General features: G+C 41.8%; 1 protein-coding gene across 1 annotated transcript in view; it reads left to right on the top strand.

The window, feature by feature from the left end:
• Positions 1–25,833, top strand: part of EIF2B3 (eukaryotic translation initiation factor 2B subunit gamma) — a 93,299-nt gene that overhangs the window by 33,944 nt on the left and 33,522 nt on the right. Inside the window, 1 exon segment of the mRNA XM_086617396.1 lies at positions 19,009–19,098. Within this exon segment, the coding sequence (XP_086473522.1) occupies positions 19,009–19,098 (90 nt within the window).

Genomic DNA, 25,833 nt, shown 5'->3' with positions numbered 1-25,833 from the left:
CCTGGCGCCCGAGCCCAGCCGAAGCTTGTGGTTCCCTTACTGTTCTGCGTTACTGATTTTTTTTTATTTTTTAATTTTTTTAAAAATCCTTTGCATTGTCATGCTTAGCAGAAGATTTTTCCAGTGGGCTGGAGGGAAATACCCTTGGGATTTTTTCAAGGAACCATTCATCTAGTTTATTTCTAAGAAACCTGGACTTTGAAGAGCCTTTGCTTCATCCGGTCATTGAGATCCCAAATCACTAACTTGCAAGGATATCACGTAAAAGTGATAGCATCTCCATTAAAATTAGCTACACTTGGTATCAATTGAACTGTAGTTGCATAATATTTTTAGTCCTGATTTATTACAATTTATTTCATGGCTACTGTGAACTCTAGCCTGAATGATTTACTGGGATGTTTAGCACTGCTAAGAATATTGTGAAAGTCATAATGGAAAGGGTCAGAATATACAATTATCTGGTTGAAGGTATATTTGTGCCCACAATCCTTATTGGGTTCGCATTCTACTTTACTCAGAGCAATACATATCTTTCAAAATGTTTCCATTCATTCAGAATACAATGCCGAATTCCCTCTTGAATAGCCGTTGTGTGGTTCTCCCCAAACAGCATTGTGCTGGCAGTTTCTGGAATTACACAGGAAATGAAGAGCATAGCAAACTTTCCTTTCTCTTGCTAAGACATGCTCCCCGGGAGTTCTTCCAGTAGATCGGAGTAAATAGCAGAGATCTATTCCTAAGGGCAGCATGTCCTCTATGTTTCTGCTTTGAGAACTCCTGGTTTCCGCTGGCTTTAAATCCTTCCTTTCTTCATCAAATTTATTGCACCATTTCCCCAGCTAGAGAAGATTAGATAAAGATTCCGTTTACACACAGTAAAACTTCTTGTCCACTTGTCTTAGAGGACTTCTTATAGGACTCTTTCATTGCCCAGTCACCAATATGAAATACTCTGTTAGGAGTTAAGAGGAGGTGACTATTAGACCTTGATACATGAACTGGCAATGCAGAATGCTGTATCTTGCACAATCACTCATTCTAAGTGTAACTCACACATACCTGCATACCTGCATATTGGCCAGCAATAGCTGTTGGTATTACTTGGGTCAGTCATGTTGAAATCTTTTAACTTTTTAAAAAACATGCTGGGGGTGGCGTTGATAATTTGGGTTAGTGGAAGCTCAAGATTTGGAAAAATCTGGGTCAGTCAATGCAGAGAAACTTGAAAGGGAATAATTTAGGTCCTTCAGACGGAAAAAAAATTGGCTGATGGACTTTAATTAAACTCCGAGCATTGGAAGCAAACCAGTAAGATAGCAAGGGGAAATTCCACGTTAAAGCTCAACTTCTAGTTGTTTGCATATAAATCCTCCAGCAGCTGGTGATATTTGCAGGAAGCACAAGGGACTGTCTTTCAGTATTCCCTTTGATTTTATTTTTCTTCCCTTTGCTTTATTATTCCCAGGGTGTAGCATTAAATGTCATTTCATAGGCCATGTGTGTCCCCTAACTTCTCTGTTCCAATCTCTATGGTACATGTGTTCATACATGTATGCATATATGTGTAATATATAGCTTTGTTCACTAATGTGTGGGTACAGCATTTCTAGAACTAGGTGTTTATTTTTTCATCTTTTTTTTTTCCCCCCCTAAATGAGCTACAGCATTTCTGAAACTACCTCTGAAATTCCCACTTCTGTGACTTTGAGCCTTAGCCAGGTAGAATAGTAATAACAGAATCATGGCCAGCAGTGCCATAAATTTCAACTAAAGTATCGAGCAAGAAGGCTGATTTCTGTTTGTACTGTTGTTGGAGATATTTATGCAGGGCAGGTCTTTCAGCAAGTGTGATTATTTTCAGAGAGGCCCTTTCTCCATTCTTGCATTAGAATGTGCTGGGGATGTGTGCGGGGAACAGCACCTGACGAACAGCAGCCAGACAGAAGGAATAAAATCCCTTGGGAAAGAGACTTCTCTTTATGGCCATTTTTCACTTCTAAGGCCACTTGAAAAATATTGTTCTTCAGGTAGATCTCCTTCCTAGATCCCTGGGTTAGCATTTGGGTGCCTGCCATTTTCCCAGACCAAGGAGCTACTGAAGACTTAAGCTTTTCAAGTAGGAAAGTATGCAAGCACATATTTGCAGCACCAGAGCTATTGAAAGAATAATGGACCCTTCCCACATTCAACTCCATTCTTCTTGCACTCGCTCCCAGACCTCTGGAGCCACTGTGCTAGCAAATGATTACATTCTCTTTCCCTTCCGTAACTCTTCCTAAACAAAATGTTAATTGAGACGTTGATTTATACAATTTGGATTCCTTTGTTAAGTCAGTGTAGTTAAAAGTAGCCTCTGGCTATTGAGAGGATAGATCAGTGAGACAAATTAGTGCTTGCCTGGTATGTTTTTCTGTATCTTACCCTTTGAGAAAATCGTATATGTTTTGGATTTAAGGAATATGTCTCTTGCATGTGTTTTAGATGTACCCCATCATGGTTGTAGCTCTAGAATGCAGGATTCTAGGTGTTTTCTGATTTGTATTGTTATGTGAAGGAAGCAACCTGGAAAAAAGTAGACTTTGGCATTTTTTTTTGCTATGCCCTTGATGTTTGTCAACTGAAAAGAAGGGTTATGTTCATAGATTCATAGATTTCTAGGTTGGAAAAGACCTTAGAGATCATCGAGTCCAACCATCCCTAATCCCCATTAACCATATCCTCAAGTAGCTCATCCACCCTATTCTTAAACAATCCAGGGATGGGGACTCAACCACCTCCTGGGCAGCCTATTCCAGTGGCTGACAACCCTTTCAGAGAAGAAATACTTCCTAACATCCAACCTGAATCTCCCCTGACTAAGCTTATGCCCATTTCCTCTTGTTCTATATCACCATCACTAATGTAAAGAGCCCTTCCCCTAACTCCCCACCATCTTTTCTCAAGTATTTATAGGCCGTAATCAGGTCTCCCCTCAGCCTCCTCTTCTCCAGGCTAAACAGCCCCAACTCCCTCAGCCGCTCCTCATAAGTTTTATTTTCCAGCCCCTTGACCAGTTTAGTTGCCCTTCTTTGGACTCGCTCAGGAGCTCAATATCTCTCTTAAAGCGAGGGCCCAAAACTGGACACAATATTCCAGGTGCGGCCTCACCAGTGCCGAGTACAGGGGCAGGATCACTTCCCTGCTCCTGCTGGTCACACTATTCTTGATACATGCCAGTATCCCATTGGCCTTTTTGGCCACCTGGGCACACTGCTGGCTCATATCAAGCCGGTAGTCAACCAACACCCCCAGGTCCTTCTCCGCCAGGCAGCTCTCCAGCCACTCCTCCCGAGCCTATAGCGATGCTTGGGGTTTTTATACCCCAAGTGAAGGACTCTGCACTTGGCCTTATTAAAGCTCATGCCATTGGCCTCAGCCCAACGATCCAGTCTGTTCAAATCCCTCTGAAGGGCCTCCCTACCCTCAAGCAGATCGACACAGCCTCCCAGCTTGGTGTCGTCCGCAAATTTACTGAGGGTACATTCAATCCCCTCATCCAGGTCATTGATAAAGATGTTAAACAGAACTGGACCCAGCACTGAGCCCTGGGGAACCCCACTGGTGACCGGCCTCCAGCCGGATTTAGCCCCATTTACCACCACTCTTTGGGCCCGGCCATCCAGCCAGTTTTTAACCCAAAGGAGGGTGTGCCTATCCAGGCCAGCAGTTACCAGTTTCTCCACCAGAACACTATGAGAAACTGTATCAAAGGCTTTACTGAGGTCCAGGAAAACTACATCCACAGCCCTTCCCTCGTCAACCAGGCGGGTCACCCTGTCATAGAAGGTGATCAGGTTTGATTGGCAAGACCTGCCTTTCATAAACCCATGTTGACTGGGCCTGATCACCCGGTTAACCTGTATGTGCTCATTAATAGCACTCAAGATAACCTGTTCCATGACTTTGCCCAGTCACCGAGGTCAGACTGACAGGCCTGTAGTTCCCCGGATCCTCCTTCCGCCCTTTTTTGTAAATGGGGGTAACATCCGCCAGCCTCCAGTCCAGCGAACTTGTTACTAGAAATGTTGTAGATTCCAGGCTTTTGTATGGTGGCAGGGTTATAAAATGACTTCTGATGTCCTGGGCAACTGTTGACATAAAGGGGTTGACTTTACTTCTCAGTAATCTATTCTTGTCTTGGAAAAAATGGAAGTTAATCTGTTTGATTGTTGCAGACAACCGTTAAACTAAGCAACCTTTGTGTTTACAAAGGAAGAGTTCTCCTTCTACAGGTGATCTGGTGTCTGGAAAGGGTAAAAGTTAACAGGTGAATTGATGTGCTATCACCTGCTTGCATAAGAATTCCTTGTAATTAATATACAAGAGATCTCACTTCTCCACTTGGCTTTGTGGCCTTGAGAAGTCCACCTTAATGTTTGTCTCTCATACTTTCTTTCACTTTTTAAAATGAACACAGGATTACTTTCCTGTCTCATAGGGGCATAAATCATGAATGTTTATGTCAGTACTGTAAATGTAAAATGCAGCTCTGAGTACAGGGTATTAACTGTTGGCTTTCCTACTTTTAGAATCACAATAGTACTTGTTAAAACGACCTGCAGGAAGCAACTGATGCGATGCTGTGTACAACATGTACAACATGATCGTTGTTTAAACCTAGATTGTCAGTTTCAGCCGCTTGCATTTATGTATGTCAGATGCCAGTAGTATTTAAATGTATTTGTATAGCTTAGTGTGTTACGTTGTTACATGCTGCTATTCTTACTACTCCGCTATCTCTAATTTCCTTTCAATGTACTAATTCTCCGGTTTTTCATACAAAAGCCACTGAGCCTACAGTGAAAATCGAGTATGTTTTCTTTCGCATTAACAGGCCACTACTCCTGAGAGTGCGCGATCAATTTGTAAGGTAGGCGGTTCCTTGCGTGTACATGAACTGGTTTTGCAAATGCTGGCTTGAGCCTGGCACAGCTTGTAGCAGTGCACCTGAGCTAACATGCGAGTGGCTGTACTGCTGCCAGCCAGGCTGGGCTGGCAGTGGAGTAGCTGGGCAGGCAGAGCAGCTCCTGAGCTAGCGAGTGCTGCAGGGGCGCAGGGTACACCGTAGGGATTTGGTAGGAGCCAGTTCTGGTGTGGAAAAGGTACTATTGCTCTGGATAAGGGAGAAAAGGTGATGTTGATGTTTCTTTAATCCTTGCATTTGTTTTCTGCTCTCCACTTCCAGTTTGGCCACCTGATGGCAGCTTTTAAATTCTGACCTAAGAGTTGGTGGTTTTGTTACCCATACGTACAGCTTTGGTCAGCACTTTCAAGTTCCAGCAAAATGCAAATCTCAACAAGAGAATAATCTTTTATAGTTCTTCAAATAGTTTACTTTTCATAGTAGAACAGTAATTGCCTTTAGAAAGGGATTACTCCAAAGACTGGCTTGCTTTCATTTCTCCTAACATTTTAAAAGCATGACAACTATTTTCTTAGAAGTGGTCTGCTGTAAACATCTTCAGAGTTGATTTGGACTGCCATGTGTGATCTGCTTCTTTACTTTTTTAATGACAATTTTATCCATAGCGAAAAAGGTAACATCTTCTGAATGGCAGGTATGGTAATAAACAAGGTGGTACTGCCCTGCTAAATAGTGGCCTCATAAAGGTCATGGGCATAATGAAGATGTAATGAACCCATAAGTCAAGAATGCCGGGAACAGCAGAAATGTCAAACACCAGAGCTGACAGCACAGTTGACTAACCTGCTGCAAAGAAGTCTGGCACTTTACCTGTTCCTTCATTTCTTCATTTTCAAGTTGTAATTGATGATTCACTATCTTGAAGGCACTGGATGCAAGGATACAAATTTGTGCGTCTCTGAGAAAGTATCTAGTACTGAGCACAAGTCTTTGAGTGACAGAAAGCTCATAGCAGACTGCAGCACAATGATTTAAAGGCAAATTTTGCTTTGCCACTCTTGTCCTTTGACTTCTTAATATTCCTAAATGAAAACATGTGAGTCCGCAATGGAGGTGACTCACAGGTTCCGTTTCGGACTCCCGGAAGGCTTCAGATTTTACCTGCCTATCTACTGCTGGTTTCGACCTCTTCCTACAATAACAATAAGAAACCTGTCCATAAGTATTAATTCCGAGTCTCAATGGAAGTATCCAGAGTCTAGGTATCTTAGGATACTGCTGTTTCCTAAGGTTTCTAGATATGCTGACATGTAGCTGGTGAGTGTTTGTCATCATTGGGTCAGTGCCTGAAAAGTTATTGTATGGTGAAGGGGTGAAAGCTGAACTGCATTCTCTGTTCAGCACCAAAATGCTTGGATTGAAGGGGAAACTATGGGAAGGTGTGCTGCACTGTAGTGATGTGAGGCCACATCAGTTGTGTGCTGTGTACATGAGAGAGTCAAGGACAGCTGCAGTGTACGCAAGTGAAAGATTGTTGGTTCTTTGCAAAGGCTGATCCAGTTCGAAGGGTAAGTTTACTGGTCAGAATTGTTGATCCCTGCTTGCTGCTGGGTAGAGCGTAAGTGTGGAGAATTCACATGAAGTTCTTTAGAAGGAGGAGAAAAATTGATGAACCTCAAACATTCCTTGCAGGTAGGCATTGACTTGAACTTGTACATTGTTTCTAAAAGTGGATAATAGCTTCTTATTTACGCTCACAGTTAAATATTTTATTCCCAAAATTCTAGGATGTTTTGGCTTTTAAGTCTAACGAGGAAGGAAAAGTGACAAAGTCTGTACTAATATGGATCAAATATAGTGGGTGAAAAGTGTTATGAGAACCCATTCTTAGCAGTTCTGTTTGTTACCTTAAGCACAATGTCCCCCTCACTGCCACTGTTTGTGTCCTGAAGAGAATCCCGTGTTCATATCTCCAAGGAACTAACTTTGTCATCCAGTTGAATACTGAGACCCAAAATTGAGGTTAACAGTCAACAAAAATAAGAAGCAAGTGCTCTGCTGTTATTTGATCACTTTGTGCTTACTTGCTTAGCTGAGTTTTTCACCGGTTACGTTTTTTTTTATGATTTCTGAGTATTGTTCATTAGCGTAGTTAGTTCATTGCTGAATGACAGCATGTTTTTACGTACTGCTGTCGCTTTCTAGCTCCATTTCGAAAGGAGAGGAGATTTCCTTGCCAGAAGTAGAGCCGTTGTGCTATATGGGTTGTACTTCCAGAATTCCTTCAGGGCTTCAGTTTGTATTTGATTTTTGGCTGGTTTGCAAGAATATATGATCCAATTGATCCAGTCACATTTTTAATCGAAGCATACATAGTTCGTATATATTAAAAAGGATCATTTGCATGTAAGGAAAAGCCCATGGAAGCGTGTTTGAGAATGCTACCTGCACCTGGGCATAGAAAAAGTTTAGGAAACGATTTTGTGTGTATGCATTGGGTATTTGTTGGTTTTTTTTTTTATCAGTGTCCGTCAGAGGACCTAATACAAATAAAGTGTGCTATGCAGCACACTAATTAAATCAATGCCTCTGTGGAAGAACTTAGTTTCTGGAATTGCTCTGGTAAATCTGAGATGTAAACAAAAACCTAGTTATTTTTATATTGTTTCCCTTTGCCTCATGTACGTGATTCTGGAAGTTGGAGAGTTATAGGTTTATGCCTCTTTTTATAGCAGAATATTTGCGTGGCTGAATTTTTATTGAAGCATAATTCTGGTTTCCTTAAAGCTGAGCAGGGCTACTGTACAGTGGGAACATATGTTAATTTGAGTTGCTGTGAAGGGCTGTTCATTTTAAAGCTGTCAGGTAGCAAATTGTCCTCAAGTGTTCTTCATTAAGAGTTGTTTGCCACTTTTGTAGAAACGGCTGCTTCAGCCACAGAAAGTAAGTTGGGAGCTTTTCCTGAAAGAAGCACGTGCAAAGAACAGCATTTAGGCCATGGATTCTTACTGTCCATCCTTCTCCTGCCCCTGCCTACCTGGGGAATGATGCAGGTGCCATTGCGTTTTATTCTGTTTCGTTTCACCTGTGTGCCAAGATGAGCAGTCTCCAGAGGCTGCTTTTATCTGAGGTTGGCTTTAGTTTGTTCTCTCTTGGTTGGTTTGTAGCTTCCTCAAAGACTATGAACTCATTGTGTTGGTTTCTTTAAAATGTAGAACGCAAAGATACTACCTGTCTTAAAAGTTTAGAGTCTAAATGATCTGTACGATTATGGATATGGCCATTGCTCCCATTAAATGTGAAAATCCCGCTCTTCAGAATAAAACCTATTTTATAGTGAATTCCCATATAATCATAAAATCTACTATTTGCGAAGAGTGCAGCGTCCTTGGTGTGAATAATCAGACCCACTTCTGTTGAAATGTAAAAACTCCCTTTTTTTTTAATAGCAAATTATTTTGAGAGCAGAGCCCAGAAGCATGGGATTTTTAGAAGTAAACTAGTCTTTTAAGGCTTCCTGTTCATTTTGGTTGTGCTTATTGTTTCTTACCTCTCTCTGATACCTTTTTTTTTAACTGTTCTCCACAAAAGCAACCAATGTAGACTTGGGTCTTGTTTGTATTACTAATATAACGCAAGTCTTTATAATTACAGATTGTTTCTGATACATTTTTTCTTTATAACTAAGGACAGGACTGTACACGAAATCTCTGTTATTGTATTTGGCTTCGTGCTCATATACTTGTTGACTGTTTTACAAGCCAGTAACGTCGGTAGCCACAGGCTAGGAAGCTTGCCCGAAATCTGGCATATTTAATTAGTGCTAGTAAACAAGCAGAGTTTCAAATTTAATTTTTCCTTCTTTAATTCCTATAAACCTCAAGCCATTTTAAAACTTAATTTTGACGCTAGTTTTGTTTATGCATTCGGATAACACTGAAACAGTCCACAACCACAGATGAAATAGTCCAAGTCTCTTCCAAGCGAGAACGGAATAGAATTTGTTTTGTTTTAATAGTGTTTGAGGTTGCCATAAAACTGTAAATGATATCTTCAGGTCATCCATACCCATTTTCTTTTTCTTTTTGTTAGGCTAAGGTTTCAAGATGAAGAAGTTGTCCTACCATGAGTTTAGCCTTGGAAAGGAAAAGGATTGGATTTGTTGCCATTCTGGTCGTTGTGCAGAGAGCTATTCTAAGAGCAAATTATGGAGGCATCTGAACTCCGTTACTTGCCATAGCCAGTTTATTGCTTCTAGGCTGTGAGGTTAACCTCGCTACCCCAGGTGGCATTAGGTAACAGAGGCTGCAGTTGCTGTGTTCTCTCTTGCTTTCAATGCCAGCTTGTGACCAGTGGTGAAAATGGTTCTCTACTACTGCTTCTGCTATTAGGACCACTGAAGTCTAGATTAATGGCATTTCTCCTATCTGCTTCATTGCTGAAGCCATGCTGTCTCCAGACAAGTAGTGTGCCGATGTCTCCTTATCACAGCAATAAAATACTTGCTAATTTTGGCCAAAACCTGGACTCTGTAACTGCAGCTAAAAAAAAAATAAATAAAAAATTAATATTTAAATTGTGAAAATACACGATGAGCAGTGTCTTATTAGCTAACTAGAAAGCTTTGCCTTCAAGAATTTAGTTTTGCTTTTTTTAAATGAAAGCGACTGTCCCCTTACTTTTTGTAAAGGCACCTCCCACCTACTGTACGAAGTGAATTAGCAAGTGCTGGGCTGTGCAGAACAGCACTCTTGTTTGCGTGAAGTTTCTCAGCCAGCAGTAACCATCCTAGAGAAGGAAGTTAAACCTACTGCTCAAGTACTGTCTCATGGTATTGAATTCGCCTGGATTTTCTTCTGTCCTCTGCAATATTCTAATTGCCATATTATCACCGTTCAAAAGGAGTGAAACCTTAAGCTGTTATTCAGGTCCTAGTAATGGGTAAAGATGAGAAAGGTATTTTTTTACTTATTTTTTATTTTTTAAATCCAGCTCTGTCCTCAGTGCAGTGTATGTTTTTGTTCAGTTGGGCTTAATGCTGTAGTGCTCCAACTTTAAGCATCCTCCTGAAAGCATTTAGGTGTAAGCTCAGTTTCTTATAGTAATATGAAGCAGCAACATCTGTTGTAGCTGTTAACAAATCTTGCAACTTTAAATCATGAGTAATCTGGTCTAACCAGAAACTATTCCAGTGTGGTTGTGACCACTGTATTTACTTGTTTTAAAAAGTGCAGATTTGGACTTTGGGTGGATGTTAGGCTCTTCTTATGGTGATGATAGATTTTTCTGTGTCTTGTCTTTTTTCCCTTTTTTTTTCCCCCCCTGATACTTACATTCATCATCCCATAGTATTTCTAATGGTGTTTTGTAAAATGCCAGTTAGCTATTAAAAAAATAATCATAAATTCTTTTGGGTTTAAAAGAAGAGAGATGTCTGCAAGTGGCTTCAGTCTGACTTCAGTTCTCTTTTGATTTTAAATTCTGCTGTCACTCTGCAAAAGAATGCTACATTTTCTAATTTTAGACTCTCTTTTAATGAAGTTCTTACTTGATACTGTCAAAAATATTAGCTCATAAATTAAGTAGTATAGATTCTTTTAGACTATGAAAGAACACAAGTATCTCTGTATTTCTGGTGTGATGTTCCTATCGCTTGGGGTATTTCTTCACTGCAGAATTGAGCTGTGCTCTAATGCTGATGGTGCCCTGGCCTGACAGCTCTGTGTCCTGAAATCTCGTGGGTCAAGGTTGATGTTGCCCTAAATCCAGGCTAACATATGTCTGAGGATGTATCTGAATACATGGGCTGAGTCATTACTTTAGTGTAGCCAAGTCTGGAAACTACTGTTTTTCTGTGGTGAAGCAGGATTCATCAAGTCTGACTGCTGATACCTTAGCATAGTTTCCCCTAAAATGTATTTTTCTTCTGTGTATGCCTTCAGCATTGCTGAGATGTGGAGCAGCCTGTGTCCTGGCTGTCCCAGCCAAGCTCCCTCTGCAGTGGCAGCAGAGCCAAGTTCCGTGCCGGCTTTAATTTCTGCCTCGGATAAAGCTGTTTTCATTTATTGATTAATATTTGATGCTTCAAGTTGTTTGGGTCTTGTGAGGATGAGTGTGGTTACTGTGTTGTCAAATGCCAAGAGCCCAGTTTCAGTGGAGTTGAGATGTGAATAGGTACGACTGTAAAACCTTATCGTGAGTCAAAAGTGAGACAGAAGCAGTAGGTTCCAGGGGGAAATCAAAGGAAACACAGGTCAAAGCACCAGCTGAGGAAGCTACAGACCCTCGAGGAGCAGGACCGAAGTATAATTCACTTACTGTATATGAAGGAAATTAGCATTGCCAGATTTACTGCAGAGGACATCCTGCATGGCCTTGATTTGGGTAGGTTTTCGTAATTTAAACTGTAACGCTTGAAATTTTTACTGTCTTGGATTCAAAGCTCGTCTTCTTGCTTTCTAGAATGTAAGTGTTTGGGGGAGCCAGATGCTGCTTTGTCTAAACTCACCACACTTATTGCGCTTTCTTTCTTCTATTTTCTCCCTCTGTTCTTCCTTTAACCCTCATGACCTGCTTTCAGGCTCTTGTCAGGTTGTTTCCAGTCCCATGAAATTAACTGTTTTGAATGCAAATATCTTCTAAAGAAAGACAAACACGCACCTTCTGTCATAACAGCCTGTTTGCTTGTCAGGTGAAGATCCTGGCAAAGGAAAGTGAGTGATCAGGTATGGTCTGTGCACAGTAACAGGTTTGAAGAGGGATTTTTAATTTTAGTAACTGGTGGTGCAGGAGGAAGTGGTTTTCTTGAGGTACCTGGAAGGCTACTCGTAACCGGGAAACCAAAGGGATGTGTGACAGCTTCAGTTTGTCCTGCTTCTGGGCCCTACAAAATCAAAGAGAAAAGCTTATAATGGTTATTTCAACTTTGTTTTTTCCATTTCTGCTTTTACTTGCAATTTAAGGTTGAGGAGGAAAGATTTCTTTTTGCCTGTATGTTTTAGTAGTCCAAAAGCATGCCATTACCTAAATTCCCGAGTTTTGGAGATCACGGATTCTAAGTAAAACCCACCTCACCTGGAGGTGCAGAAGGTCTTTGGAGCCTTATCGGCAGGGCTGCCATCAGCCAGTCACGCTGCCGAGTACCGTTTTGTTCGCCTTTGAGTCGAGGCTAGTGATGTAAAGAAACTGCGGCAGCCTTGCTGTGTTTAAGCTATATATTGCTAGTGACCTGCAGCTTTGACCTAGTATTCGGTTTCACTGTTTCCCATGCATTTACTGTAATTATTTGATTTAAGAAAATATATCATATGTCTGCTGCTTAGCCCTATGGGAGCTGGCGTAGGAGGGATCAGCAGGAGCTGCTGTTCTTCAGTAGCCTCTGTACAACCTCCAGCTTCAGTTGTTTGCTTAAAACTTGTTCCTCTGGTGTTGTCATCCTTTCAGCTCTGGTGATTTTAGGGAACAATTATTTACTAAGGTGAATTTCCATGAAGCAGGAAGCAAAATAAGCTGAAAATTGGAAATGATTAGGGTTGCCAGGTGCAGACTTTCAGTTCTTCTCCCTCTTAGCAAGAAGCATTTCCCAAAGCTTGATTAAATCTCTTAAATCACAGTTTAGTTCAGCATAAGAAAAATAAGCTCAAATACCAGATCTGAACCAAGTGACTAAGCCATGTCCCGTTGTGTTGGAATTGAATTGGTTATAGTGCACAATAATCTACTTTATTGTCATCCCAGCCTTAACTGTAGCATAAGATGATTACATTGAATGTGTGTAATAATAAGGCTTACACTTTGTATATACTGCTTTAAATATTTGGCACACCATAGAAAGAACCTTTACGTGCAAGGCTTGATTAATCCTTTTCTCTGTGTGTAGAACAGTAGCTGCCAGAGCTCAAGGGTAAAACCTATTAATAATGTCGCTGGCAGTCCCCGCCCTCCTTCCCAGCGTATTCTCTTCTGTTCACACCAAACTCCAGACTCATTATCATTTTGGTTTCTCTCTCTTGGTTTCCCAGTTTCTACATAGCAATTGAAGTATTTTAGCAGCCTTGAGTCTAGTATAAAAGTGTCTAGTATAAGTATTTGCATTTTTCTGTATTTTCAGTGGAAGGCAGGAAAAGAGGGAAAGGGGCAGGGGGGTTGTGGGGAGCCTGGCCCCTGTGTTATTTCCTGCAGCTGTTAGCACTCAGTATGGCAGAGAAGACCCTTAGAACCAAGTTTAGGGAAATGCTTTCCCCAGCAGCTGTGTCTGGCGTGCTCCCGGGGGATGCACGTGTGTCCAGCAACGTGGCCACCCACCCCCGAGAGAGCTCCTCGGACTTGGGGTGAGTGAGGAGTTACCCTTGTTCTCATTTTCCTATGGGGAAGCAGAAGCAGGGTGAAGAACAACATTTTATATAAGCCATGGGATGACGTTGGCCACGCAGCTATTGGCTGTTGCAGTGTCAAAGTCAAGAGAGATGTTAACGGTTAAAGCATGGTGTCAGTGCCGAAATAACGACTCTTTCTATGGGAGGTCACACAGGCTTATTCTAAACCATTGCTGACCTTCAACAAATATTAATCCTGAGTTCGACTGGTAACCTATACTCTTTATACTAGAGAAAAAATGATTTAAATCTTTGGCTTTCATTGGAAGTGGTTCCTTTACCAAAAGTTTTCATCATGTTTTTGTCAGAAGTAAGTTCATAGTTTGTACGTAATCTCATGAGTATATTAATATAACACAACAAAGAAAAAGGGCACATGGTGAAGGTTTTAAATGAAAAATATTTATATTCAAAGGCTTTCAGCAAACTTAGGTCACTAGATCATAAAACATTTTATTTGGAAAGTACTTCCCATTCCTGATGGTGTCTCTTTAGAAGCAGCCGCCGTGAGGATGGATCTGTGGGTAGTGACCAGAGAAGCTGCAAACGTGGCCAGGTCACAAACCCTTGCCAGGTCCATGAGGGACCAAGGTGCGTGTTGCCCTCCTGTCTTTGTGAATAAGGTTGTCACAAAACTGGAGGAAGGGAGACAGCGAGGGGGTCCCTCTGAGCTGGGAAGCGGGGGCCGGGGTCACCCTTTCCTGCGCCCCTTTCCCCCTCCACGCCAGCTCTTGCATCACCGAGGTATTCCGCGTAGCCAAAACCGAACCGGTTGTTTCCACCCGAGAAGCAGCATCCTCTAACCAAGCTTGCTCCCGCTCCTCTGGAGCCGGGCGGCCGAGGGGCAGAGCGGGGCAGGAGCCCCCCCGGGCGGGGGGTCCGCCTGCGCCGCGGCAGCTGCTGCCGTTCAGCCCGGAGGTGGCAGCATTTCACTGGTGGGCAAAGGAGGGCCGGGACACAGCGGGGACAGTCGCTGGATCTTTTTGGCCGAAAGGCACTGTGGGGGGAAAAAAAAAAATTAAAGTCGTAAGGTGTCTGGGTTTTGAAGAGCCAGCGTAACAGTGGTCTTTTATTATTAGTGAGTTTACAGCCAAGAGCTGTCCCGTAAATGAGCAATGCGATTTAGGGATTTTATTTAAATTTTTTTTTTCCTTTAAATGTAGGAATGCTTGAGACATTAAAGGTGGTCTGGCAGCTTTCACTGCGAGGCTTCTCTTCGTGTTGATCTGTACACTGGCTTTGCGTCAACACGAGAGCACCGCCTCCGTGCAGACAGTCGGGGTCAGGACTGTGTCTGAGCTGGATGGCACGCTTCTTCACCCAAGAGTACAGTATGTGGTGCGGGGCATAGGAAGAACGTGGTAGGCTGTTTGGCTATGTGAGCTATGTGCAATTAATTAGAAAAGAAATTAATATGAAATGCACAGGTTGCACTTAGCATGCGGTTACTTATTTACTTATTTACTTATTTTCGTGGCGTGGGGAGGAAGATGAACCCGTAAACCCATAGTGGATGTAATTCAGATATCAGTTCAGGAGCCAGGTTAATAGCAGCTATGATTGGATTTTTATTGTGTCGTTGCTTGGATTAGTGTTAGAGTATGGACAGCCTCAGGTCCTTGAGCTTATTTAAAGACCTTCATATTTTCCATCAACAGCTGTATGAAGTTAAGGGAAAGAGGCCATGGGATTTCTCTTTCTCAGCTAGTTTATTTGTGAGGTGGTGAGGTTAATGTGGCAATATCCCCTGCTTAGTAGAGAGGCTTTTTGGCTTTAAGCATTGTGTGTGCTCTCTTCAGATTTATGATTTTGACCCCAGCCTGGCATTATCACACTGTCAGTGGGAGTGCAGGGCTGATTTGAACCTCCAGCTCTTGGTGGTAATCTCTCTTAATTAGTTTACAGTTGAAACAATTGTCCATCTTTTTGCCTTTAAACAAGGGAAGTTTGCTCTGTCTGTGGTTGAGGGAGGAAATCCTGAGAGAGGTTATCAGGGAGAGAAAAGCCCTGGGCTCCACTTTCAAAGCAATGCCACGTACGAAGCATGCATCAATCCTGTTAGTACTGCTTATTATTTCACAATGGCGTGTCAGGAATTACGGGCACAGACCTTTCTAAGGACTCTTGCAGACCTTATGCACTCTCATCCCGAGTCAGGATTTTGTGGAATTATGTGCTGATAAAAGCTAATTTTACACATTAAATTGCATTCTTGAAATTGTTCTTTTAATTTCTGGTCTTTCCCTGACTTCTCCACAGATCTCTCCGAGCCTCCTCATTGTCAACTTTCTGCCAGGGAGCCCTCCATGCCTCATCATTAGGGCTAAAATCTGCCGTCACTTAACATAACACACAGAGCTTACAACTGGGAGCAGCCCCCTCCCTTGCATGGGAGCACAGACAATAATAGACACTATAGTGGCAGCGCCAATGGGAGTTTACCGTGTATTTTAATGACTTGTGCTTGATTACATTTGCTAGATTGAACTGAAGTTCATTTAGTAATTGGTATGATTCTTAGAGGGTTCACGTTTGACATTCCTTGCTCATTAAAGAGCTCCAACAATGGCTGTTACAACTTTCATCTCAACCGTGACCCTCTCAGATATATATCCAGTCTTTTTCTCTTGGTAAACCACCCAACCTGGCATTCATTAACACTTAACCATCTGCAGCCAGCCCCTCCTAGTACCTTCTCCCTTGCTTTGATGATATAATTAAAAGCCTTCTGTATTATCTCCCTCAGAGCAATAAGTCTAGGTGCGTCAGCTCTCGGCACATGCAATTGTTTGTTATTCGATTCTCCCTGTATCAGCTGTTCCTCATGACGGGCTCATTTTTCATATGTTCTAAAGATTAGCTGATGGAGTGGGAGATCAGAGGCATGAGAAGGGAGTGTGGCTTTCAATATTAGTAACCAGATGCTCATTTGAAATGGTGATGGAGGTTGCTGTTATCTGTTAGATTATTTGGCTCCGTTGCTTCTACCTGAAGATAAACTGGTTTAACCACTAGTCAATGAAAATTAGCATCATCTTTAGTGGCTTGTCATGATAGAGTGCTCTTATCAGTCTGGTTTGGTGTGGCTATTCTCTCCTTGAGCCTGGTTTACAGAAATCGCAGCTTTGTTTATGCATGTGCCCAAACTTGCCTGTTTGACCTTTGAAGCTGTGATTATAATATTAATCTATGGGACTATTCTGTTGCAAATCACTTAGGTGGTCTGTATTTCAGAGGATTTTCATTGTGGGACTTCCCTCTTGTCCAGCATGACGTTCCATTATTGTTAGTGTATTCTACATCGAAGCTAACTCAGGGCGGCGGCGTTTCAGTACATCTTGTTGTCTGTCTGGTTTTTGTGAGGGTTTTTTTGTGTGTGATAGAGCTGCAGCTCGGAGAGCACTGTGCTACTGTCTGTCCACTTGCACTGATTTTGTGTAACTTCGTTATAAAGTTGCTTAGCTACGGAAAAACTTGGTACAATACTTGCAGACAGATACAAACTTCAGCCCACAAATCCTCAGTACCCTGTGGTGTAACAGACACTGGCAACAGAACCAGCGTGTATTGAGGAGTTCCAGTTTTACACTTTTCTGCTTGATGTCTAGCCCTTGCAGCCTTCCCCTGCCATGTGTTTACAGGGGGTTGTGATAGATCTTGAATAGGGAGAGAAGAACCTGGCATTCTGGCACTAAAGAAACCATGTCCTATTGTCATCTTGAAGTTAAGAATTGAGTTTTTTTCCCCTTATTTTTCCCTTTCCTTCCCATGTTGCATCCATTTTTATCTTTTTACATGTTTCTTGCTTCGATCCATTGTTTTGTTCATTTTCCCGTCTTTCCTCCCTGCTCCATTTCTTTCCATTTGTCTCTTTCACTCATTTCAATAAACTATTGTATTCATTATATAAATACAAGAGAGCCCTTTTTCTCAGGGAAGATATGAAAATTCTCCCTCTCATAAATACACAAAGTGTGGAAACCATCCTCAGGATGTAGAGCAGGAGGGAGTCTGCTCACTTCCAACTGCAAGACCTCATTAAAATTAGTGGATTTTCTATCCTCTTTGCATAAGGTACATTGCTATTTGGGCTGACTTCCACAGCAACATCTGGGCCACTGATAACATCAGTACTGGAGCATTGCTAGGTGAGCTCATGTTTTGTTAGTGAAGTAATCTACCGAAAGTGCATATATCACTTTTTAGTACCACATACTTTACTGCAAAGTGTCATACTACTATTATAGGAGCTTTCCTTTGCAAGTGGGACTTAAAGAATTTCATTATAGCTAATAATGTACTTAGCTTGAATTGAATGGCATGCTCGAGAAATGTCACCTAAATTATAAAATTTTAAGACTTAAGTACTTTGGTAGTTCAATGCGTTAATTGAGAAATACATTGAAAAATGGCTTACTAGAACACCTGATATTCTCAGTAGCTTTGTTGTTACTAAATACTTGGTGTGCTAGTATTGGTTTACTACATATATGTACATGTACATATGCATGTCCGAGTTGTGTGTGATCTCTCTGCAGAGCTAACTAAATAATAAAGTGATCATGATCACAAATATCTGACTTTAGTGTGTTTTGGAATAAGCAAAAAAAGATTGGATGGAATACACTGGTAAAGTATGTTCATTCAAACTTCATTATGAAATACAGGCATCAAAGGAGGAAGGGGAAGAGAGAGACAATTTCAGCTGTGGATTGAAATTTCTCTCCTTAATAGCCTCTGGACTGAGTACAGTTACAGATCTCTTGAACAACCCACTGTAGTCCTTGACTGTTGCTGTGTTTGTTATTTTTAGTTTGCAAACTAAATATTCTTGTGGCTTTTCTGTCCTGAGAACTAGTGGTGAGCGTTCAGACAGGCAGAACACTCTGAGATGAGACTATAGGTGTGTGGAAGGGAAAGCAATAGTGACATAAAACATCTAGCTGCTTTGACTCAGGTTCCAAAAAGGATTTCTACTATCTAAGAGCGAAGAGTGTATAAAGAGAAGTAATAGAAGTAATCGATAAGTCTTTCTGATTTGAAACTTTGTTCTTAAAACATTGAAGCTATTGGTGATTTCTGAGTTTCTGAAATGTTAACCTGCCACTGGTCTGAAAGCGAAGACATCCCTGTCTGCCAGTGTTTGGCTAATGATGAGAGGGAGTTTTAACGATCTTTTCCATCTTACTGGGCCGGGTAGGCAATGCTTTGTAATTGAGCTGTGGCAGTCATTTGTAATGTGTAGTGTAGGAAAGGTGAGCAGACCCCATCTCCTTCCCCTTTTCCCCTGCAGGAAGTGTTGGGAAAAAATACAGTAGTGGTGTTGTGTTTGCTAGCAGAACATGCACAGCCTTGCATATTAAGGCAGGCACTTGGCCAGAAGCTTTGAATTATTGTACCCTGACATTACCCACTGTAACTTTTAGCACTCTGGGCCCATTACTTTGGCTTCCTGCCCAGTAATGTGCAATTTCCACTTACATAAGAAGATGTAGCAGGAGTAATGACTCCTTGGAGGAGGTGTTTTCTTTCACAGCAAATCAGCCCAGGGCCAGCAGGTGTAAGTTTATAGACACAGTCCAGTAATGGCAGCCTGCGCTGTTGTTCTCTGTTAATCCAGGAGCAACAGATCTGCCTTTGCACACTTTTCTCTGTCCACTGACTTAATAGCAAAATTAAGCTCTTGTAAATGGCCATGCAAAGCTCTGTGATTTTTTTCTTTTCCAGACACCCCAGAATGCACATCAGAACAGGGTTGATGGACGCCCATCTGTACTGTCTGAAGAAATACGTGGTAGACTTCCTTGTAGAAAACAGGTAAGAAACCAAGCAAGACACAGGTAGTAGCAGGTGTTTGTACCAGACCTTTTAAAGGAAGATTTGTTTCATTAAATGGGCTAGCATAAAATAAAAATGTAAAAGAAATGAGTTTTCAAAATGCTTTAACTACACTAAAAAGAATGCCAAGTACTACGTCCAAATTTCTTATTAGCTCTTTTTATTAAAAAAAAAATAAATCCAATAACAACATAGATGAAAGCTAAAATCTTTGCCTTTTTTCTGCATCCCTTGTTTTCCTAATGTATCTGTGCTTTTTGACTGCTCATTTCACCAGGATTCTCCCATTGTTAGGGCTGTGAATACATTTCTGACCTTTGATTTCCCCCACCACAGTGTGTTTTGGCCTTTGCAATCACCTTTTCTCTCCCCCTTCACATCCACCACCACTGCAGGTGGGCTATCTCTGTAGCATCCTATGTTTTTAGCTTGTGATATTGCTCTGTCAAAACTCTGAGACCACCCACTGAGAGTAAGAAAAACATCCATTTATGGCAGTGGAGAAGGATCTTAGCTATAATATTTCATGAAAAAACTCTGTTTATCTTTAAAAAACAAACAAATGAACAACCTTCCTCACAGTAAGTAGTTCAGTTTTGGAACGATGTCCTGTTCCTAGACTTTTTGTAGCGCTCTCATGACCATTAAATATATTGAATGCTGACTGAGTTCTCAAGTTTTTCTCCCGTTTTAGGCAAGATGAAAGATAAAGGGGCTGACTAAGTGTTGTGTTCATAGTGCTTTCCTTAGCAGACAAACTGACATGTGAAAAAACGTTGGGGAGCAGGGGGATTTGTGGTAGTCTTGACCATATGCAAATCTGGTGATGCAGTTGGATACATGATTGAAGAAGCTCTTCCAGAATAAGGTTCTGTGAGTGAGTTAAGTGGAAAATCTGTGTTAACCCCTAGAGCAATTTCTTGCCATGCATACGAATAAAGCTTATCCAATGCTGTGACTGGCACGTGGGGGCATTGTACAAGTCATTTTTGTTCCCGTTTGTGTGTGGGAACATGTCTGAAAGGTGAGAAAGCTTCAGGAGCAGCAGATGATTTAAATCTGGAACAAACTGTTTATTCAGTGTATTTTAGAAAGTCAGTGACAGTTTGGACTTCTAGTATTTCCTGTGGTAGCAAATACAACATGTAGAACTCATTTCTTGAAATCCTAGCCATCCAGTTTTGCTGGGATTAGACGTTTCTGGAATATTAGACATTTCACACATTTGATTCTTTTTCCCTGATATTTTCATGCTGGTTTGAATTTAGATCATTAGGTCTGTGGGACAAGGACAGTCTTTGTCAGACATGCCACAGCACGTGACACAATGAGGCCTTTAAGTGCAAACAGTGGTAACTTCAGATTTCAAGGCTTTATGCTATTTCCATTGAAACTGGTAAGATCTTTGGCTTTGTCAGTGATGGGATTTTACCTTGTGTTAACTAAAGCCAGCAGGGCAAAATCCTGCTCTGAACTCCTCCAGTTGTCCCCAGGTCCCCCTAGAACAAGTCTACTGGCTTTTTGCAAGTATGACTAGTTGTTTTTTTGTTTCCTGTAGAGAGGTCATTCTCTGTCTTCACTGTTTTATGAAGCTGTCTTCTTTTCTGTGACAGTTTCATGACAAATACATAATTACAGCAGCTAGACAGTATTCCTAAGACCTGATAGCAGCCTCTGTCTTACAGCAGATAGCTGCTTCGTTCTCTGTATTACACACATGCTGCTTATTCAGTCAATTCAAAGAGAGAGTCAATTGCAAGTAATGTGCTTAACTGGTAAGTCTGGGGAATGGGACTTTTGCCATGAGGAATAACTTGGGCTTTCAGGCTTCTGGCATTGGTGGGCGTTTGCAGCTTGTTTTTCTTCTCTGAGGAAGGGGAGGACAGTGCATACCCAAAGATCTTTCCATGTTTGGCAGCAGTATGCCAGGACTTTTTAAAGACTCTGTGGAATATTTTTGCCTCAAAAGTACTGACATCTACATAATTGTTTGGGTTTAAAGATTCTTTTTAATACTTTGGTTTTTAGTCTAGAGAGAACCTACGGTAAGATTTTTGCCTCTCTGCAATTCCGCACCAGGACTGGAGAAGCTCAGATGCCTTAAGTTGTGCGTGTTTAAAACTAACAGCAGGGACTGAAGTGAACAGTGAAGCTCTTGTACGGTGCCAGGAAGTACTGACACAGTGTACTTCCTCAATATTACAATATTTACATTGTGTTAATATTTTAGCAGTGGGGTTTGATGGCAGGCAGAACACCTTTTTTCATTGTTTGTAGCTCAGTGAAGCAGTTACATTTTTTTCAAATTTTATTTTGACATACAAGAGCAGAAAAGATGTTGCCCAGCAGTAAAAATTTCAGATCCTACAACTGGCTCACCCTTTTGCAGGGGAAAATTATGATTGCTTCCAGGTCAAATAATTACATAAAAACAAATGTGGTTATGTATGTAGGATCTGTTGCTCCAAATGGGATAAAAGCCCAGTGCAGTCCCAGCTTAGCTGCAAAGATGTGGCAAGAACAAGCTCTCCACAAGTGAATGTAGTTTGTATATAGCTGCACCTGTAAGGGTAAATTGCATTCCTTCAGTTTAGTCGGATTAATATATGTGTCGTATGTAATCACTAGCAACTAATACAGAAACAGGGGAAAAAAAGAACGTGAAATTACTAAATCTTTATTTTGTCCAAGTATATGAATCTTGCTTTAGGATTTGGGACAACTTTGTTACATGACATCTCTGGAAAAAAGTTGAATTTATTTTTCAGCTCCAAAATGAAGTTGCAATACTGAGGTTTTGTTATTAGCTTGGCGACTGTCTTGCTTTGTGGTACTGGACAGATCCCTTAATTCTTCTGTGCACTTGTTTCCTCTTCTGGGTGGGATTGTTTGGAGAATAATCGGTATTTGTTTGGCAGCAGTGAGAGTCTACTACAGGGGATGTTAGGAGAGGTCAAAATACTGTTTTGTAGTCTGAAACTTAGTTCTTAGTCCTTTAATGCATTTTTATGAACTGTTTTAAAAGGATTTGAATAGTAGATTCTCCTGCCTGATGCTTTATTGCACTATAGCAAACCAAATAAGTTCTTGAGTTTTAGAAAGCAGAGATCACTAGTGCCTTTGAATAGAAGTCAGAGGAAATGGTCTGTTTATTAGAACTCCCTCAAATATGTATGCCCAGGCAAAAATAAAAATATCACGCCCCTAATGTTGTTTAAACCTGGGGAATTTATTTTTCAGGGAATTAAACTGCTTTCTCTTTCCTCTCCTAGGAGGAAAAAAAAATGTGTTTTGGCACTTAAAATCCTCATCTCCATCTATTTCTCATCCAATAGTTCAACACTAGCTCTTAGTGTAGCCATCAAGGGTATGACAGTCATACCCTGTCCAAATCTACCAAGGTCAAACACTCGTGGTTCCACAGTGGCTTGGGGAAGAGCTGAAGAAATTCCGGGCCCTAGCAGTTTGTTATTCCCTGCAGCTGGAATTTATTCCTTCCCTTCTCTCCACACTCCTGCATCACTGGGGCAGGTTGATTATCTGAGTGCTCCTTAATCAACTCCAGCGCGCTGGCAGTCTCTGCCCGGGAGTGCCAGTGGGAGCACTCAGAGTTCTGCCCCAGGTTGGACATCTTCATCCCTGCATCCACAGTGGGCACCCAGCGCTGACGACTCCTGGGTCTGTTCCCACTAGATTCACAAGAGGTCACAGACTGTACCCTGCTACCAACTGGATTTATCCCATCAGAACGGGCACTCTGACCTCAATGTGAACAAGCAGCAGCTTGTTTGGGCTGAATTTTCTGCGGAGTGTAACTGTCCCTGGGTTTTTTTTTCTGCAGAGACCTTTCGTTCTTCTCCAGGTTTATTTGTGCGTCGATGAAGTTAAGGATTGCTGAAGTTGGCCTTAGTTTGGCGGATGTACGAGTCTGCCGCATTGTATCACATCTTTGCACGACAGGGAGGTCAGTTACAAATGTGATCTCCCTGTATTCCGGCCAGAGCTTTCCTTTCCTAAACGTTTCCTTTTTCAGAATAAAGCTACCCTGAGGACCCTACAGGTGCTGCGCGTTGTGGCGTGGGGAAGAGGCGAGCGCCGGCCGTGCGTGTTGCAGGAGCTGCTCTGCCAGCGCAGTGCGGGGGTAGCTGAAGGTGAACACCTGCACCGCGTGACGAACTGCACAATATTGCTTTTCTTACAACGATCGTTACGCAGGCTGAGCCAGCAGGCGAGACAGAAGCAGAGGCTGTAGCTGGCTGGGGGCACGGCTCCACCCCGCAGCTGGCGAGCCTCGCACCCCTGGGGCCCTGGGGTGGCAGCCAGCACAGTAGCCAGTCCCTTTTTTGGCACTCTCCTGAGTGCTAGGTTGGAATCCTGCCTCGCTGCTGCATTCAGGGCAGATGGAAGAAGAGAGTCCTTATTCCCTTTCCCCTGTGAACTTCATCTGTAGCGGAGGGCAGGGTCTAGGCCTGTGCTTTGTGAGCCTGGCGTGCTGCACAGGCATGCACTGATACTTCTTTACTGTGTGCTGACAGTTCGCTTGCTAACAATCCCTGCAAAGCTGCTGGCAGAAGAAATGTGATCAAAGGGAAATTGCATGGTAGTTTGTGTTCTGTTTTTCCCGACTATTTCTAAAGCTCTAGCCTGGTGAAATAAGATAACCTGATTTGGGGAAGGGCGAGGGAGGGAGACATACATAAAACAACCCCTTCCCCTGTAAAGTTTTAACACGGAAAATTCAAACTTGCTTTGGGAATATAAGTGTTGAAGATGTGTGTGTCTCTATATATCCTGTGTATAGGCTTAAAAGCATATGTAGTATGCATTTATAATGTAGGTATGCATTATAATATGAATGACATCGTGCCCAGTCAGTTGTGCAGGTACAGATGACAACATTTGTTATATGTGTAAGGATTTCACCCTGCTTGGAGCTGAAACCTGTAGACACGTGAAGGCTGCCGTTTTCACCCGTCATTGAGGTGGACCAGCAAATCCGAAGCCAGATCAGGCTGCCTAAAACAAAGCAGTATGTGGTCCTACTTATTAAGTTCACTCCAAAAAATCACTTTTGTCAAATTTCATCAGTGCAGAGCTTGTCATGAATATGCTAATCAAACCTTAGTTACAGCTTGGGAACACAAAAAGCTACATTTAAAAATACTAGAGCAAATTTAAGCACCTGGCAGTTAGGAAGTGAGGCTGAGGCTCTGGCTCCCTGTGCAACTTTTTGCTTCTGTATGTGCCACATACTACGGTACAGTCTCCAATTACATGACTCCCTACGATTTTTTTTCGATCAGTGACCAGTGCTTCATTTGTCACCTGAGATGCTCACTGAAGGAGATACTGTTCAGTATTGTGTGTAATTTCTGCAGTTCAGGTGAAGGCCAGCAGCCTTACTTGCTGTTCGCTGTTTAAACCCTGCTCTGAAGTTAAGGTAAATGCTTTCCTTTTGGATTCTTGGTGCTCATCACTGATACTATAATGCTCTGCACACACTTCATTAACTGTCTTTTCAGCACCCCAATTAGTGAAGTAGTGGTCTTTCCCTATTCTGAAAGAGGGAAACTAAGGCACACAAGAGCTGAAGTTTGAAGCATCTTTGCCTTAAGTATGCCATTTTTCAGTCCTTGATGTTATACAGAGCTCTTAATATTGAAAGAATCTTTTTTCTTTGATGACAGCTGTCACAGGGTGACACTGATCAAATCAAAAGCACAGAATTAGTGGCAACCTGCAGAAATTAGATTTACGTTCTGCATTAAGCAGCACCTGTAAACTCCTCTGACAGAAGGGAATTAAAAAAAAAATCAGATCTTCAGGCATCATCCATTTGCCTTAAATATTAGCAGTTCTTTTCTCCTCTCGCAGCCCTCAGCCTTGTACATTTAACACGCATGTTCTAACAAATGAGGCAGACATTCTTCTGCCTCATTACACAACCTTGATTCATCCCCAGGGCATAGTCCATCTTTACATTGGGTGAAGAAGAGATCGAGATTGGGGAGAGAGGAAAAGTAGGTGAGTGTGTTTTTAAGGATTGTGTCATAATGTGTACACATGAGGTCTTAATTAAAGTTGTATAAGCAACGTAGTTTTAGCTTTTCTTAATTTGAGTGCCCAAACTGTTGCCCTGATGTTCTTTTAAGTGTGTGTATATGTATTTTTATATGTGACACTTGTAGAATTAATCAGTGAGGCTGCTGTGGCTCTTGCTAATGGAGTAGCTGTTATCAACATAGATTTATCACCTTTCAGGTCAGCCACCAGAAAGAGATGAGATGCTCTAAACTTCAAAGAATATCCAGCTCAGCCTTCATAACCTTGGCCTAGAGCATACTCTGTTACTCTGTGGAGTAGTGCATGAGCACTCCAGTTACCTTGCAAAAAGAAAGAGAGAATGGAGCATTCCCAATGTAGAAGGACTCAAAAAATTTAGCTGCAAAACAGGTCTCTTCCAAGCATGTACAAACAGTGTTTTTTCAGACTTAGCTTGATGTAGTATGGGCACTTTTTATGTTTACAAATGTAATGCCCTGATGAAAAGACAACCTTCTGCCAAATTGCAAGCATGGAAGCACAAGAGCTTTTCAGCAGAGCAACTGAAATATTTTTAACATGGACAAAACACAGTTTTTTTCCATAATTTTGTTCTTCGAAATAGCTGAGACGTTTTTGATGAAGCTGTCAAAAAAAATCAGCTTGAGGCAA

This window comes from Tauraco erythrolophus, chromosome 10 (genome assembly GCF_009769465.1).
Source record: "Tauraco erythrolophus isolate bTauEry1 chromosome 10, bTauEry1.pri, whole genome shotgun sequence".
Taxonomy (NCBI): domain Eukaryota; kingdom Metazoa; phylum Chordata; class Aves; order Musophagiformes; family Musophagidae; genus Tauraco; species Tauraco erythrolophus.
This window is presented reverse-complemented; position numbering and strand designations above follow the sequence as displayed.